General features: G+C 35.6%; 1 protein-coding gene across 1 annotated transcript in view; it reads right to left on the bottom strand.

Moving 5' to 3' along the window:
• EPHA6 (EPH receptor A6) overlaps positions 1–15,660 on the bottom strand; it is a 927,780-nt gene that overhangs the window by 314,873 nt on the left and 597,247 nt on the right. Inside the window, exon 7 of the mRNA XM_061133941.1 lies at positions 6,642–6,804. Coding sequence (XP_060989924.1) covers positions 6,642–6,804 — 163 coding nt within the window. The remainder of the gene's footprint in view (positions 1–6,641; positions 6,805–15,660) is intronic.

Below are 15,660 nucleotides of genomic sequence, written 5' to 3'. Positions count from 1 at the left end.
TCCTAAAAGAGATCAGTCCTGGGTGTTCATTGGAAGGACTGATGTTGAAGCTGAAACTCCAATACTTTGGCCACCTGATGCGAAGAGCTGACTCACTGGAAAAGACCCTCATGCTAGGAAAGATTGAGGGCAGGAGGAGAAGAGGATGACAGAGGATGAGATGGTTGGATGGCATCACCGACTCGGTGGACATGGGTTTGGGTGGACTCCAGGAGTTGGTGATGGACAGGGAGGCCTGGCATGCTGTGGTTCATGGGGTTGCAAAGAGTCGGTCATGACTGAGTGACTGAACTGAACTGACTGTGCATTAATCGATAAATCTATTTTAAAACACACATAACCCTTTGAAGTTAATGCATAAAGATTTGTCAATAATTACAGTCTTCTGAAAATCAATCACATATTATTTTAAGGAGGAATATCATTAGTTAAAGGAGGGTGGAAAATTGGAGGTAAGAATAAAATATAATCATGTAGAAAATTAGAAGTAGTGACCAACCTGAATAAGAAAAGTAAAAACACTGAATGGGTAGAAAGGGAACTCAGTCCAAATTCTGAGCATGAAAGTGACCTGATGCCGTAATATCCCCATTTCAAAACTTACTAGTTGTGGGGACCTGGTAAGTTACTGAACTTTATATTTCAGTTTTCCAATCCATAGAATAGGCCTGATAATAACACCCCCTTCAAAGGTTCTAAGTATATTAGTAGCCATAAATAATTAAATAGTATTTGAAGCCTAATTATAAGTCAATAAATAGGATCCATTGTTATAAAATATAAACGTTAGAAGTTACCTTAAACTTCTGTCACCAAAGTATGGATTTCTTTTATGACATGCTGAAAAAGCATCTGGCTAGCTTCAGCAAAAAGTCTTAGGGGAGGTCTTCATTGTATCATAAGGTAGGACAATGTATATTCAGACAACCTTACTGCTAGAAAATTTTCCTTTCCCACTGATGTTTGCATTTAAATGATAGGTATGGCTGCCAACATTGAAAGTGTGCTATTGATTGAAAGTTATTTCAAATTAAAGTCTCATATACTGGAATTCATCCTCCTCTGAGCAGACTCATAAATATGAAATCTGCCTCCTGCCTGATTAATTAACTTTTTATTACTCCACCAGGGTCAGCTGGTCCTCTTTCTGCTTCACGCTTCACCATTAATAATCATCCCCAAATTTCTAGCGCCTGTTAATAATGATATAGCTAATTTCATCCTTGGTAATTAAAGTAGTCCAGATTGGGTTTCAACAAATAGACTGGATAAAACATAATAGAGATTTTTTTTAAAGGTGTTTAAGGAGGAAAATCTATTTAAGAACAAAAAAAGTCATTTTACTCTACTTCAAATGCCTCCAAACTTTAGAACTAACAATTAATTTGTAACTAAAAAGGCATACATCATATTTCTACACCATTCAAATCAGTTACAGCTTATTATCCAAAATATAGCAAGCAGCATTGCTTACCTGTGGCAAAGAAAAATATTTGATTCTTTTCTTTTTGACTGGCAGGCAACATGCTATTCTTCCGTATTTTGAAATCATACATTCTTCTTATATTTAATTAAATGTATATTCAAAATTATGCATAAGACATTTTATGAGATGCAAAGATACACAGGTTACAGTTCTTGACCTCAAGGAGCTAACAACTTAGTGAAGAATTAAGCTCTGACACAATAAAATATCATAGAAAGTCTGAGGAAAGAGTGATTATTTCTCACTGGACTGATCAAAAACACTTTAGGCGGGGTAGCATGTGAGCAGACTGACCATTTTGAATGTGATAGGTTTCTGAATATCTCAGTTGGAATTCACAGATGCAGCTTAGATATGATGAACAGTCAGAAAATTTCATGTATGAAGCATTTATTTATTTTCCCAGGGTGTATGTGAACTAGAGGGAGATAGGACAGAAATGATGTCAATTTGGATTAGACGAGAAGACTGAGAAGAAGACTTGAATATTGTTGAGAAATTCACATATTGCTCAGTAGAAAACATCTAATGATTTGTAGTTTTTAAGTGTATAGAAAGTTGAGTACAGAAAAATTAGTCAAATGAGGGCATGAAAAATAGATTAAGGAAGAAATTAGAAACACAATCTTGTACCTTAATTTTTGGGATCATTTCCCATCCATAAATTGTTAAAGCCAATCAAATTGCTTAAATATGAAAACATACTAAAAATAGCTAAATTTTATGGATGTTTTCAAAATAACTAAGCTATTAAATTTATTCATTTGTATCATTGTAACACTTTTTGTATAAACGTGTAAGACGGAAGGTTCTAATTTGAAACACCATGATTCAGTAATTTATAATTTGGTTAGTTAATGCTGATCATAATGATTTTTATGTGGTTATTTAAGTGATATAAATCTAGTCTATCGTTACTACTTTTGGTAAATAATAGTGTAAAATATTGACAGATATGGCTTTTGTGCTATAAAAGTGCTTCAGGTAGCTTACAGTGGAAAACCTAAATTTACATTTTGTTAAAATTTAATGTATAATTAATCTTTTAGGGGGAAAGAACTGAATTGTTTATATGCTGACTGTGTATTAAGTCTCCTGGATCATCTGAATAACCTTTAAGGCAATGAAAGAGATAAATTACATGTAAAGTCCCAGTTTTCTTTCAAAAATTGGCTCAAAGCTATGGATTCTCCTACCTTTTGATGGCTTCACAAACTCTCTTATAGTATATAAGTAAAGTGTTTAATCTCACTGCAATATAGCAGGATATATCTTATTTTGGTTTCAAAAATGAACCTAAAAAAGTATGTTTTGTTTCTGTAAAATATATTTGAATATCAGATAAGTATTGGTGGTGTTTTAAATAAAAACAAATGTTTTATTTCCTTATCATCAAATTATTTATTTTTAACAATGTAGGTATGATTTTCACAGATTTTGTTAATATTGAATCAAATATGGTTTTTCAAGCAGTTTGTAAGAATATGGATAATATTATTGGCTATGTAAAGCTCAACCTTCAGAAAACTAAGATCATGGCATCTGGTTCCATCACTTCATGGCAAATAGATCTGGAAACAGTGGAAACAGTGGCTGACTTTATTTTTCTGGGCTCCAAAATCACTGCAGATGGTGACTGCAGCCAGGAAATGAAAAGACGCTTACTCCTTGGAAGGAAAGTTATGACCAACCTAGACAGCATATTAAAAAGCAGAGACATTACTTTGCCAACAAAGGTCCGTCTGGTCAAGGCTATGGTTTTTCCAGTAGTCGTGTATGTATGTGAGAGTTGTACTATAAAGAAAGCTGAGCGCTGAAGAATTGATGCTTTTGAACTGTGGTGTTGGAGAAGACTCTTGAGAGTCCCTTGGACAGCAAGGAGATCCAACCGGTCCATCCTAAAGGAAATCAGTCCTGGGTGTTCATTGGAAGGACTGATGCTGGAGTTTAAACTCCAGTACTTTGGCCACCTGGTGTGAAGAGCTGACTCACTGGAAAAGATCCTGATGGTGGGAAAGATTGAGGGCAGGAGGAGAAGGGGACGACAGAGGATGAGATAGTTGGATGGCATCACCAACTCAATGGACATGGGTTTGGGTGGACTCTGGGAGTTGGTGATGGACAGGGAGGCCTGGCGTGCTGTGGTTCATGCGGTTGCAAAGAGTCGGACACGACTGAGCGACTGAACTGAACTGAACTGAACTAAAATAACTTTTCCATTTTAATTCTCCTATTTTCTTTTTTGAAAGAAGCACATTTTTCTCCAGAAAATAAGCTCAGAACTAAAAACAGATATGAGGCAGATAAAATTTTCTGTTGTTTCATCCATAGAAGCCAAAAAGGCCTGTACTTGAATAGTGTATATGTGTGTGCATGTGTGTGTTTGATACTTTGGAGCATAATATGGATTTTATATTAACTTTGAGAAAATTCTTATGTTAGAGAGCTTGTAACTAACACCTATCTAGCCTTCACCCATCTTTCAAAAAGATCCACATGGAATACTCATGTTATTATTTCTTACTACCGATTCTGTATTTTATTCTAATTTGTTAAATCTATTCCAAAAAGATAGTGGGGGGGTTCAATTACAGTGCCTAATAAAAAGGCCTGTACATAATAGCCATTCAATAAATGCTATTAGTGAAAATATTATTTAAAATATTTAGCTATATGTAATTAGTCCTAAGAGAGACTGGCAGGCATATCAAATGTTAGAATCAAAACATAAAAGGCTTTCCTTTTGTAACAAAATATGACTGACTTCCTATCTACCTATCCATAGATCTATCAATCAATTCTCTCTCTCTTCCTGAACATATATACTGAGGTTGCTCTATAGACTTAGGAAAAGGGGATCCCAATAGCTATAGTTCAGGGAAGCTCTTTTTATACTGCCACCAGTCATAATCAGTACTCTTTCAACATGCTGGTCAGTTTTCACTCGTATATTCTGACTCTAGAAAAAAATCCAACCACTAGTCTAAAATAGCAAGAGGAATCATGGTGATAGCTTTTGCACTGTGTTTGTAGAGCACAAGTAATTAACTCAGAGCATCATGATTTTGAAAGGAATTATTTCTTATTTTATATTGCTGTCTCAGTTTTTAGTAAACTAAATGTTGAACAAAGTAAAATAGATATGGCTAGAGAGGATTATACTGTAAATTACTTTATTTTACTTACTTCAAAAAATGTGAACCTGTATCAAATGAGAGAGTAACTAATTTCACCTCCCCACTTCACACCCCATCTCTAAGCATTATGAAGTCAGTTAATTAAACAGAATACACAAGAGAGAACTTAAAAGAAAGTTGACATTACAATAGTTCAGACAGTACTAAGGGAAAACAAAAGCGATAAAGATTTAAAGATGCCCTAGGAGAGTGTATAGAGAAAAAGACTGATCCTGTCAGTTGGGATTCATATCATTATATTCCTAAATTTATAGTAAACCTACCCATACCCTACTATGACATTATTCACTGAAATTCTCTTCTGGATATAAACAGCATGCTTTGAAAATACAATTTAAAGCTAACCAGATAAAAAATGATCCTTTAAATGATTTTCCTTCAGGCTGTAAATTGACTTGGGAGTCACTCTGTGCACCCAAAATCCAGGTTTACACAAACATATTTTTCCAGACTCGTCTCAAACACTATGTCTCTTCCAGGGTAGAATAAAAGTCACTTTCGTGACATTTACAAGTCAGTCATTCATAACTTTTGCTGTCTGCTGTTGTCAGGCACACCTAAGGTTTTAATCCTGTACCTCCACTTACTGATGATCAGATTTGGATAAAGCTACTTTAATTTCTAAAATGAGTTATAATCTTGTCAGAACTAAAAAGATAATTTTTGTAAGGTACTCACTTTTCAGGAGTGATAAACTGGGGGGACTGTTATCTAATTAGTGGTCTTAGCATTAGCATCTTATAATCAAACAAAAGGACTTGGTAGGATGCTGGAGAAGTTAAGAGTACAGGCCTTGGAAGAAGACATCCTTCCGTGTCTAATTCTAGCTTAGCTTTCTTATCAGCCATGTGAATCTGGGCAAACTGCTCAATTCCTCTAGGCTTCTGATTTCTCATAAGTAAAGTTAGGAAAATAATACTGGTCTTACTCGATGTTGAAATGTTCAAATAAGATAACACATGTAAAATACTGCACATCAGTTTTGGCACCTATGAGAGGCTCCATAAATGGTAGCTATTATTATTGTTATAGAATTTTTATAATTCTTATGTAAGAATTTTTATAATAAAATTGCTGTTATTGAATTCTTATACAAATATAGGCATTTTAACAATGATAGAAGTATGTTTTTATTGTAATTAAATAGTTAGATATTTTTCCATTGAAGTAAATAGCAAAAACCATGTATATCATCCTTACAAAGATAGCAATGTGATGGATTTCTAAAATTAACAAAAAAAAAGAATAGTGGATATGGGTTTAGAATGAGCATGACATTTAATGCCATGTTAAATGACTGTGGAACACTTTACTTTCCTTATCTCTCATTTTGGTTTTTAATATATTGAGGCTATGAAATTGCGTTCTAATCAAGCCCATGCACCTATATTTAAACTGAAATGCATTTCAGTGGAGTTTGTCTCTTGACCACTGTTTTTATTGATCTAATATAAGGGAGTAGGTGATGGACAGGAAGGCCTAGTGTCTGAGGTACATGGGGTCGCAAAGAGTCGGACACGACTGAGTGACTGAACTGAACTGAATTGAACAAGCCAAACCTGCAGAATTTTGAACTAACTGCTAAAATCATTTGCCCATGGCTTTACTCTCTTCCAAGTATTCATTAGTATCATGTTATGATACTAATGTTTGACGAGACTGGCGAACAGTTAGACAAACACCATCCACTGAGACTCACTATGTTATGTTCTGAGTGATGAATTCTGCATAAAAAGACATATTTGGGCTACATTCAATTGTGATAGAGCAAGGCATTTCATGGAAATATTTAACGATAGCCCCAACACATTAACTGAAATGACTATGAGTATTTACATGAATAGAATTCTGCTTAATGAGACTATTCAAAATTTGGGACATTAGATTTTCAGCTATCAGGACAGACTGAAACCACACTTAAATTAACAACTTACTTTACACTTTTGTATGAAACTTACTTTCATCTCCTGTTTCAAATTCAAACTTCTGACTGTAGCCACTGTATCCTGTTGCAGTCCTCACTCGGATATGAAAAATGTACTTGGTGGCTGGCTTGAGACCCGTGATGATGACACTGGGAGCCTTGGACCTCGTGGAAGAATAGGTGAGTTGCTCATGCTCCTGGGGACAAAGAAAAGAAGAGAAAGGGAATGAAGCAGTTATTCTACTTTTACCTGGAGACACTGCAAAATTAAGCTGAGGAATTATGCTCTATCAAAACTATTGATTAAAAAGTGGTACAAGCATGGTTTTCCATAATTTGGCATTTAGTTATTTATCAATTATGATGCATATGATATGGCCTTGATTTGGCAATTTATTGAGAATGATGATTGTCTTATATAAACTGCATTTGTATTTTTGGCGATTTGGATTTCTGACCCGACTCTAAGGCATGGTGGTGACGTGAGAGCACGTGTACACAGAATGGCAACGGCATCTTAAACAAATGGGCACATTAGGTCAGACCACACCAGCAGAGTGCAAGGAGCAAGGGTGGGAGAATTCAAGTACCCGCTACTCACTTCTACCCGCAGGTAGTGCCAAAATGCCGGCGCTATCCGTGGGTAGACCTGTGGGTAAAAGGAAAAATACATTAATTGCTTTTTAAAGTTTGAAGTCTTTTATCCCAAATCAATTGCACTGTTCTGAAACTCAGTGAATCCCCAGTAGTAACACTGAAGTTAATGCAACTTAAGACATAAAACGATGAAAATTTTCTTTTGAGGGAGAATTGACTCTTCTGAAAAACTACCCCCATTTATTTTGTAAAGATGTACAAGATACATCATGATTGTGAGGTAGATTTTACAGTTTGTCCACGAGGGAGCATCAAAGACAGAGAAGAATACAAGAGACAGCACTCCTGAGAAATCAGGCAGGACTGGAGGCTTGATTCCTGGTCACCTGCAGTTAACTGACTCTCTCCTCACTAACAGGAACCACAATTAACTGAATGCCCTAGTCACTCAGGGTCTCTTAAGTGGTTTGTCTTGTCCACAACCTCAGAACAATTTACTTGTGCCTTTAAGAGACTGTCCACGATATGCTGGTGCTGGGAACACATTAAACTCAATTCTATTTCTGTATAGTGTTACTGTTCAATAACTTTATGGTGTTCTAATAGGGTAGCTGAAAAAAAAAATATGAACAACTTTTCTAAATTCATAGGTCAAATTAGGCCACCAGGTCCTTGAATTAATTCTCTAATATTCTCATTGCAATATATCTAGAGATTCTCAGAGATAGAAATAACTTTCAAGATCATTAATTAAATCACTCATTTGATGCTTATATTCGATCTGTAATATTCCATCAAGATCCCATTTAGCCTTTGCCTGAAAAAATCTGTTGTCCAGAAGACCTTCCAGATTAACAAAGTTATAAAAATCTACATACAGAATGTATCAAACTGCATTTATTGGCCAGTGATGCTACAAGATTTGTAACTATGAAAATAATTTCCCTTATGCTACTTTTGAAAAAAATCTTTATCTTAAAAGTCATTTTTAAACTTTATGGCCATATTTGTCAGAACTTTACATGCTACATGGTTATTCTCTGTCTAGCTGAGGAACCGCATTTGTCATCTAACTCCAAATAGAACTGTTTATTAAACACAAAGTACAAAGATAAATGACTTAACAATAGCAACACTTTAAGTAAAAGGACAGAACAGATAAACTGCAACTTATATTTATCCCTAGGTCACTTCTAGATTAGAAAATAAATAAATATCTGCCTTCTATAAAATCCAAGACAATAAAGTCTATAAAATCACCAATGGCAGTAATTATCTGCTAAGGCCTTAAAGAAGAAGCTTTCTAAGATCAAGATCTTAATAATTAGGGGGCTTAACACCGATACAGTGCAGAAAAAAGTTTTCCCAGTGGCACAATGGTAAAGAATCCACCTGCAAATGCAGGAGATACAAGAGATGTAGGTTCAATCCCTGGGTCAGGAAGATCTCCTGGAGCAGGAAATGGCAACCCACTCCAGTATTCTTGCCTGGGCAATCCAAGGACAGAGGAGCCTGGTGGGCTACAGTCCACCAGATGGCGAAGAGTTGGACATGACTGAGCAACTGAGCATGCGCGACTGGAAGAGAGGATCCCGTTTCAGGTAGAAGTTTGGAAGAACTTCTGGATGACTGTTCATTCTTAAATAGAAGAGGAGAATATTTCATCTTTCAAAGAATTTTCTGCAACATAAGAGTTACTGTGTATTCTGAGTAGCATTTCACAATAAGTAATTATGATTGAGAGAATTTTAAACTCTGAAAAAGGAATTTAGTCTTATCCTTAGGGAGAGAGGATACAGATACAGATTGAAAGTTTAACTTAGAATGGCCTCATAATAATACAAAAACATAGTGAAGTGAAGGTCGCTCAGTCGTGTCTGACAGTCCATGGAATTCTCCAGGCCAGAATACTGGAGTGGGTAGCCATTCCCTTCTCCAGGGGATCTTCCCAACCCAGGGATTGAACCCAGGTCTCCCACATTGCAGGTGAATTCTTTACCAGCTGAGCCACAAGGGAAGCCCAAGAATACTGAAGTGGGTAGCCTATCCCTTCTCCAGCGGATCTTCCCGAACCAGGAATCAAACCAGGGTCTCCTGCATTGCAGGTGGATTCTTTACCAACTGAGCTATGAGAGAAGCCCCGGGAAGCCCCAATAAAAACATAACTTAATAGTAATTTATTACTCAGTAAAGTTGCCAGGAGCAAAGGACTCCTTTTGCAAATAGGTTTTAGCATATCTACAGTTACACAGATGTCTGTAACTACATCCCCGGAATAAAAATCGCTAAGTAGGAAGTATGCTCACATGGATCTTCTGCCTGAATCACAGCATCACAGGGCTGCTGTCCTGCCCCGCGTCTTGCCTCCTCTGAGCATCCAAGGAAGGGAGCACGGAGAGCAGTCAGGAGAGTTCCTCCTTCCAGGGCATCGCAGCCCCCTCTCCTCCTAGTGTTTCCAAGCTCTTGGGAAACCAAGTTAGCACTTGTCCATGACAAGCATAGGGCACTACGGTCCCAGAGTAATTTTGCTTAATTCCCTTTCTGTGACACAGCAACTCCAGTTCAAAGTAGCTGTGAGCAGGCAGAGACGGTGCCTTGCCACGGATCCAGGAGGGCTCAGGTCTGAGCATGCCTGAAGAGGGGACATATGAGGGTTTTCCTAGAGTTTGTACAATATGGAATTGCTATTTGTATGCTACTTATGTCTTCAACTTTGCTAGGTAATATATTCCAGTGTTCATATTACTATCTTACAAGCTCTTCATCCTTGGTAAATCCATAGTAAAGTCTTCTCATTCTTAATGTTATTCAATTTTAGTACTTGTTTTCTTGATCAAGCTTTCCTGAGGCTTGAACCAACTTTTGGCTTTATCTCTCTATCGTTCTTTGCTTTCTATTTCATTTAATATCTTATCTTAATATAAATTATTTTCTTTCTTCGTATTAATTATGTTGTCTTCTAACTTCTTACATTTCATGCTTAACTCACTAATTGTCAGTATATCTTTTCAAATACAGTGTAAGTCTACAAATTTCTAAGTATTGCACTACTGTACTTTACAAGTTTTCATGATATATTATTAACCAGTTCTAAGCATTTACGACTTTCCATAAATATGCTATTTTTTAGTCTTTGTGAGTTATTATTTGCACACTTTTAAGGGTCAAAACAGGCTGTCAGGCAGTAAATAAATAACATTAAATGAAGTTCCAAAGGCATAACCCCATGGGTTGCACAGTACACTGGACTGTGGTAAGATAATGCTGGCAGTCTTATGTACTAATGCTTATTGGCTGAACATGAAACAGTTTTTGCACTATTTCCCCTTGGCTAAGCATGACTAATAGTATCAATTGTGGGACAAAACATTTAGTAGCAATGCACTTAATGTAATGATATGTATATCATTTCCTAAATAAATGTGTATACAATTTCTAGTTTATATATTGGTATTCACATATACTAAAAACAAAGTCCAGAACTAAACAGTGTGAATACAGGGCATTTACTGTCAAACAGAATACGCATCTATTATTCTCTAGAGATGTAGACATTTATTTAAAGTCTCTTCTCAAGGGCAGATCCTGCATCTTAGACTCAAGATTGCCCCTTTCCAGCTTCTGAGAATCTAGTTTTCCTGGGAGTCTAATCTTATTGTCACATATAATCTTTCGTTTACCTAAAATGCTATAAGCTTTATCTATATACAAGTCAACACTTCATGGTCACTAACAGGGAGGTTCTTACTAGAGTCTGGACCCTCTTAGCATTCAATGTGAAACCTAATTTAGTGAAAAGAAAATAGGCTCAGGTGTCTAGTCACTATGGCTCTATCTTTCTGTAAGCAAAGGTAATGTGATCTGTATCAACAGAAGGCTGCATGTAAATAATTCTGGGTTGGAATTCTCCTGTCCTGGGCTCAATTTGGGTTCTGCTTCTATTATGTACCTTGGTAAGTCACCTCCAGGACATTCATTTGCTCATACAGAAAATTCATTAATTCCACTGATGTTTATTGAATGCTCACTAGGGTAAGGCTCTGGGGCACTATAGTAGATTTGGCTTACATAATTATCAAAGTTCTACCTAAGCAATTATATTCTGTAATTTTTATGTCAGAAATAGAAGCCTGCTCTCCTCTGCTGTGACTGATTCTCATCATGCCTCATCTTACTCTCTTGGGTTTCCCAGTCCCACTTATGGAAGTAGATTCAATAGGCCCATAAAGTGGTCACTTTTTAACTGGTTTGCTTTCTCTTAAAGTCTTTGGCTGATCACACACAGACACACAGACACACACACACACAGACACACACACACTCACACACACAAAGTCTTTGGGTCTAAATGGATTTCTATAAGATTTTTTTTCCTTAAATTTTAAACTAATCTGATTACACATGTGGTTAAAAGTCATGTTTTAGAGATTTTGCTACAGACATATAGATCTACATACATACCAGCAGTCATAAGGTAACAAGCATGATTTATGCAATGCTTTACAATTTTCAAGGTATTTTCACACACATTCTTTATGTAATACTCATAATAATCTTATGGCAAGAAGAACTAGTAATATTTTTGGTCTCACTTAGCATATGATGGAACAGGTCCAAAAAGAATAAGTCACTTACTAAAGCAAGTCACATAACTAGTCAGCGGCTTCTGTTAAAGTTGTGATTTTTCACTATCCCCAAGTCAAGCCGATACATGTAGCACAAAAATGCTTATAAATTAGACTTTGAGCCTAGGTTATTTTTACACACTTTATGTTCTTGATTATCTAATCACTAGAAATAACTTTAAATTTAAGATTGACTGTGGAGCAGGACATGAGTTTGAGTAAACTCCTGGAGTTGGTGATGGACAGGGAGGCCTGGTGTACTGCAGTCCATGGGGTCTCAAAGAGTCGGACACGACTTGAGCGACTGAACTGAACTGAACTGTGAACCAGATAGGAATGATTTGATGGCATTAGAATACTTTTACATAAAAGTTCCTCAGTGGCAGCAAGAATTCTCAACATTGAAAATTTCAAGTAGTAATATCAAAGATAAAGTTATTTTCTATTAAGGTTAACACATCTAATCATTCTGCTTTTTTTTTTTTTCTATTTTGACATTATGTCATATGGACAGATTCCATGAAATTCCAGGGGCTTATATTAATAATTCACCCAATCTTTCAAAGCATATTATTCCTATCTGGGGCTGGGAATAGAATTTGCTTGATAATGTCCAGGAGATTCTTCTAGAATTTTTGATGTATGATGGTACCCTGCATGGCTTTATACACAGAACAGCCCTAAGAGGACAGATTAAAGCACTGTTGGATTTTTCTTTATCCTTTCAAGTCGTGCCAAGTTTCAGTCATCAGGAATAGGGAAAAGTACTATTAAAAATTGGCACTCTACTACCACAATCATTATTTTTTAATGTCAATGTTCTAATTAAGCCAACGGTAAAGTTCCTGTTCTGCTGGATAGAAGACTGAAGCGATAGATTCCTAAGAAAATTTTTTTAAAAAGTGGATATTAATAGCTCTGCTAGGGGTCCTCTATGGCAGCTGTCTCCAACCTCTTTGGCACCTGGGACTGGTTTCATGGAGGACAATTTTTCTTCGGACTAAGGTGTAGGGGAGGGATTGTGCAACCTACATCCCTCACATGCGCAATTCATAGTAGAATCTGTGCTCTTATGATAATCTAATAGTCTAATAATCTAATGCCACTGCTGATCTTCAGGCAGTAATGTGAGTGATGGAGAGTGGCTGCAAATGTAGATGAAGCTTTGCTTGCTAACCCACTGCTCACCTCCTGCTGTGTGGCCTGCTTTCTAACAGGTCAGGGACCAGCAGCAGTTCTTGGCCTGGGGGTTGGGGACCCCTAGCTTAAGTTATTTTTTGTCGCTTGTCTCTTTCCACTTTTGTGTCTCTCTTTTTCACTCCGCATCTCTGTCTCTCTGTCTCTCTCTCTCACACACACACAATCCATCAACAAATTCATGATAGAAGACTGTTGACATGTCTCCACAGTAATCTTCTCAAAACTAAACAAATCAAAACCACATTTAGAACATGATCTGCAGCAAAATATTTTTCCTGACAAAGCAAGAACTGCATAGCCTAGAAACATAAAGTTTGAAAGGTTATCCAAGAATCTTGTTGTCTAAACAATGGTATAAACAAATCTGAAAATATTTCACTTGAATTAAATGAAGTTATTTCACATGACCTCCAGTTAAAGGAAAGCTTGTGTACTAGATTCTGTCAGAGTTTAATAATTATTTTCCAATGAAGAGGGATACTCAATTTGGTGGCTTTTATTTTAAAGGTCATTATTACAAATGAATCCTATGTGGGGGTAGGTACTTATCATACCCTGGCTGAAAGATTCCTTAAGATTTTTCATATTTTTACTTTGATGTTGTAATTTCCTGATTACTAATGTGGATTCCCACGTGCTGTTGAAGTTGAAACAAATATATTAGTTTCTGGAAAGGACAGCTTCCCTAAAATTAATACATGGGCATTGTGCTTGGTTCTTCAGTTTATTTTTGAATTTAATTAGAATGAGATCTTTTAATGTTCTCTGAGAGTCACCAACTCCCAGTGCACTCCAATTGCAGGATTTGTAAAAGACGAATGAGCAGCAGAATGAGCTACGCGAGTCCAGGAACTGAAGTTATATTGTGTCTGTAAGATAGACATAATTATAAAAGAGCTTATAGTTCCAAAAAGTCATCCATTTCCATTCTTGTATCAGTTTATTTGATTCATTCCAAAGAAGTATTAATCTGTTTCTTTTTTAAGAGCTCTTTAGAGAGAGAATCTTATTCTACTCTAGGCAAACCATATGGTACAGAGGCTCTTCCTAAAGTGTAAGTTAATTGTCTTACTAAACTTTAAAAACAATATTTCTTTTTAATATGTGGAAAATGACTCTCCTAATGACTGAGCTGTAATAAGCCATTATTTTCTCTCTGCTAATTATGACTGTCTACCTAGAAATCCATAGAAGATTAACTGAAAAAATTTAGAACTAATAAGTCAGTTAGCCAACATACAATTATCAGTTACTTTCTTATACACTAGCAATGCCCAGTAAAATTGTATTTTAAAATATTCCATCTACCATAGCAACAAAAACCTTATAGTTTATGACAAGAAATATGTAAGACCTATATGAGTAAGGGGCTTCCCTTGTAGCTCAGTTCGTAAAGAATCTGCCTGCAATGCAGGAGACCCAGGTTCAATCCCTGGGTTAGGAAGATCCCCTGGAGAAGGAAATGGCAACCCACTCCAGTATGCTTGCCTAGTAGAAAATCTCATGGTCAGAGGAGCCTGGTGGGCTGTAGTCCATGGGGTCGCAAAGAGTCGGGCATGACTGAGCAACTAACGCTTACACTTATATGAGTAAATCTGTAAGTGCCTGCTGTGTAAAAAAGCAAGTCCCTTATTTATCCTGTCTTATTGCAATGTAGAGATCTTTTGTAGAATACCACATAGCAACAGTAAAAGCAGCAGCCTGATTTTCTTTTTTCTTGAATGAATTAGTTGTTAATGCATAACTGTTAAATATAGTTATGTTTGATTTAGGTTTTTAATAGGTATCTAGGTGAGAACTTTTCTTCTTTTTTTCTTACACTATAATTTTGTTTGTATTATGCTTTTAAAATGTGAAATGAGTATTAAATGTTATAAAACAATTTATCTGTATTTGCAAAAGTAATTATACATTTTTCACCTTAATGTAGTATATACTTATGAAGAACTATCTTTGCATTCCTAATATAATCCTTACTTGTTAAAATCTGATTATAATATAATTCTAAAATTTTTATTGCAGTCTTTGATTCAATTTGAAAATATTTCAAACAATTTTTATACCTCTCTTTAAATGATCTTGGCCTAGAGTTTTCTTATTTTTTCCTTTTTATTATCAATATTTGGTTATACTATTTGAGTTAGGCTATATTTAAGAGAATATATTATGAAACTTTTTCATTTTTTAATTTTCTAGAATAATTGATATAACATGGTAATTATCTGATCCTTTAAAACTCAATTGAGATAGATCATTTCCGGGACAGATATTTGGCCATGTTTTAAAATTATTTTATCCTATATTCAGATATTCTTCCTATTCATTTTTGTTAATCAACAGAAAATTATCCATTACATTTATATATCTAAATTTACAATTAGGCTTGACTTTTCATTGAAAATCTCTTTCATAAATATCATCTCCCTCCTTCCTGTCAAGCTTGCTTACTTTATCAGTTTTCAAAAACACTGGATTTTGATTTTATAAATTAAATACACTTTTCTTGATTCAGTTTCATTAATTTTTTATTTTACACTTATTCATCTCTTCTTTCTCATCTTTTTCTGCATGGGTCATATAAAAAATTTGGATATATATGCATCTTAATATCATTCATTTTACAATAGTTTC

This window comes from Dama dama, chromosome 31 (genome assembly GCF_033118175.1).
Source record: "Dama dama isolate Ldn47 chromosome 31, ASM3311817v1, whole genome shotgun sequence".
Classification (NCBI taxonomy): Eukaryota; Metazoa; Chordata; class Mammalia; order Artiodactyla; family Cervidae; genus Dama; species Dama dama.
The sequence above is the reverse complement of the archived record's forward strand: the minus strand, read 5'-3'. Positions and strand labels throughout refer to the sequence as shown.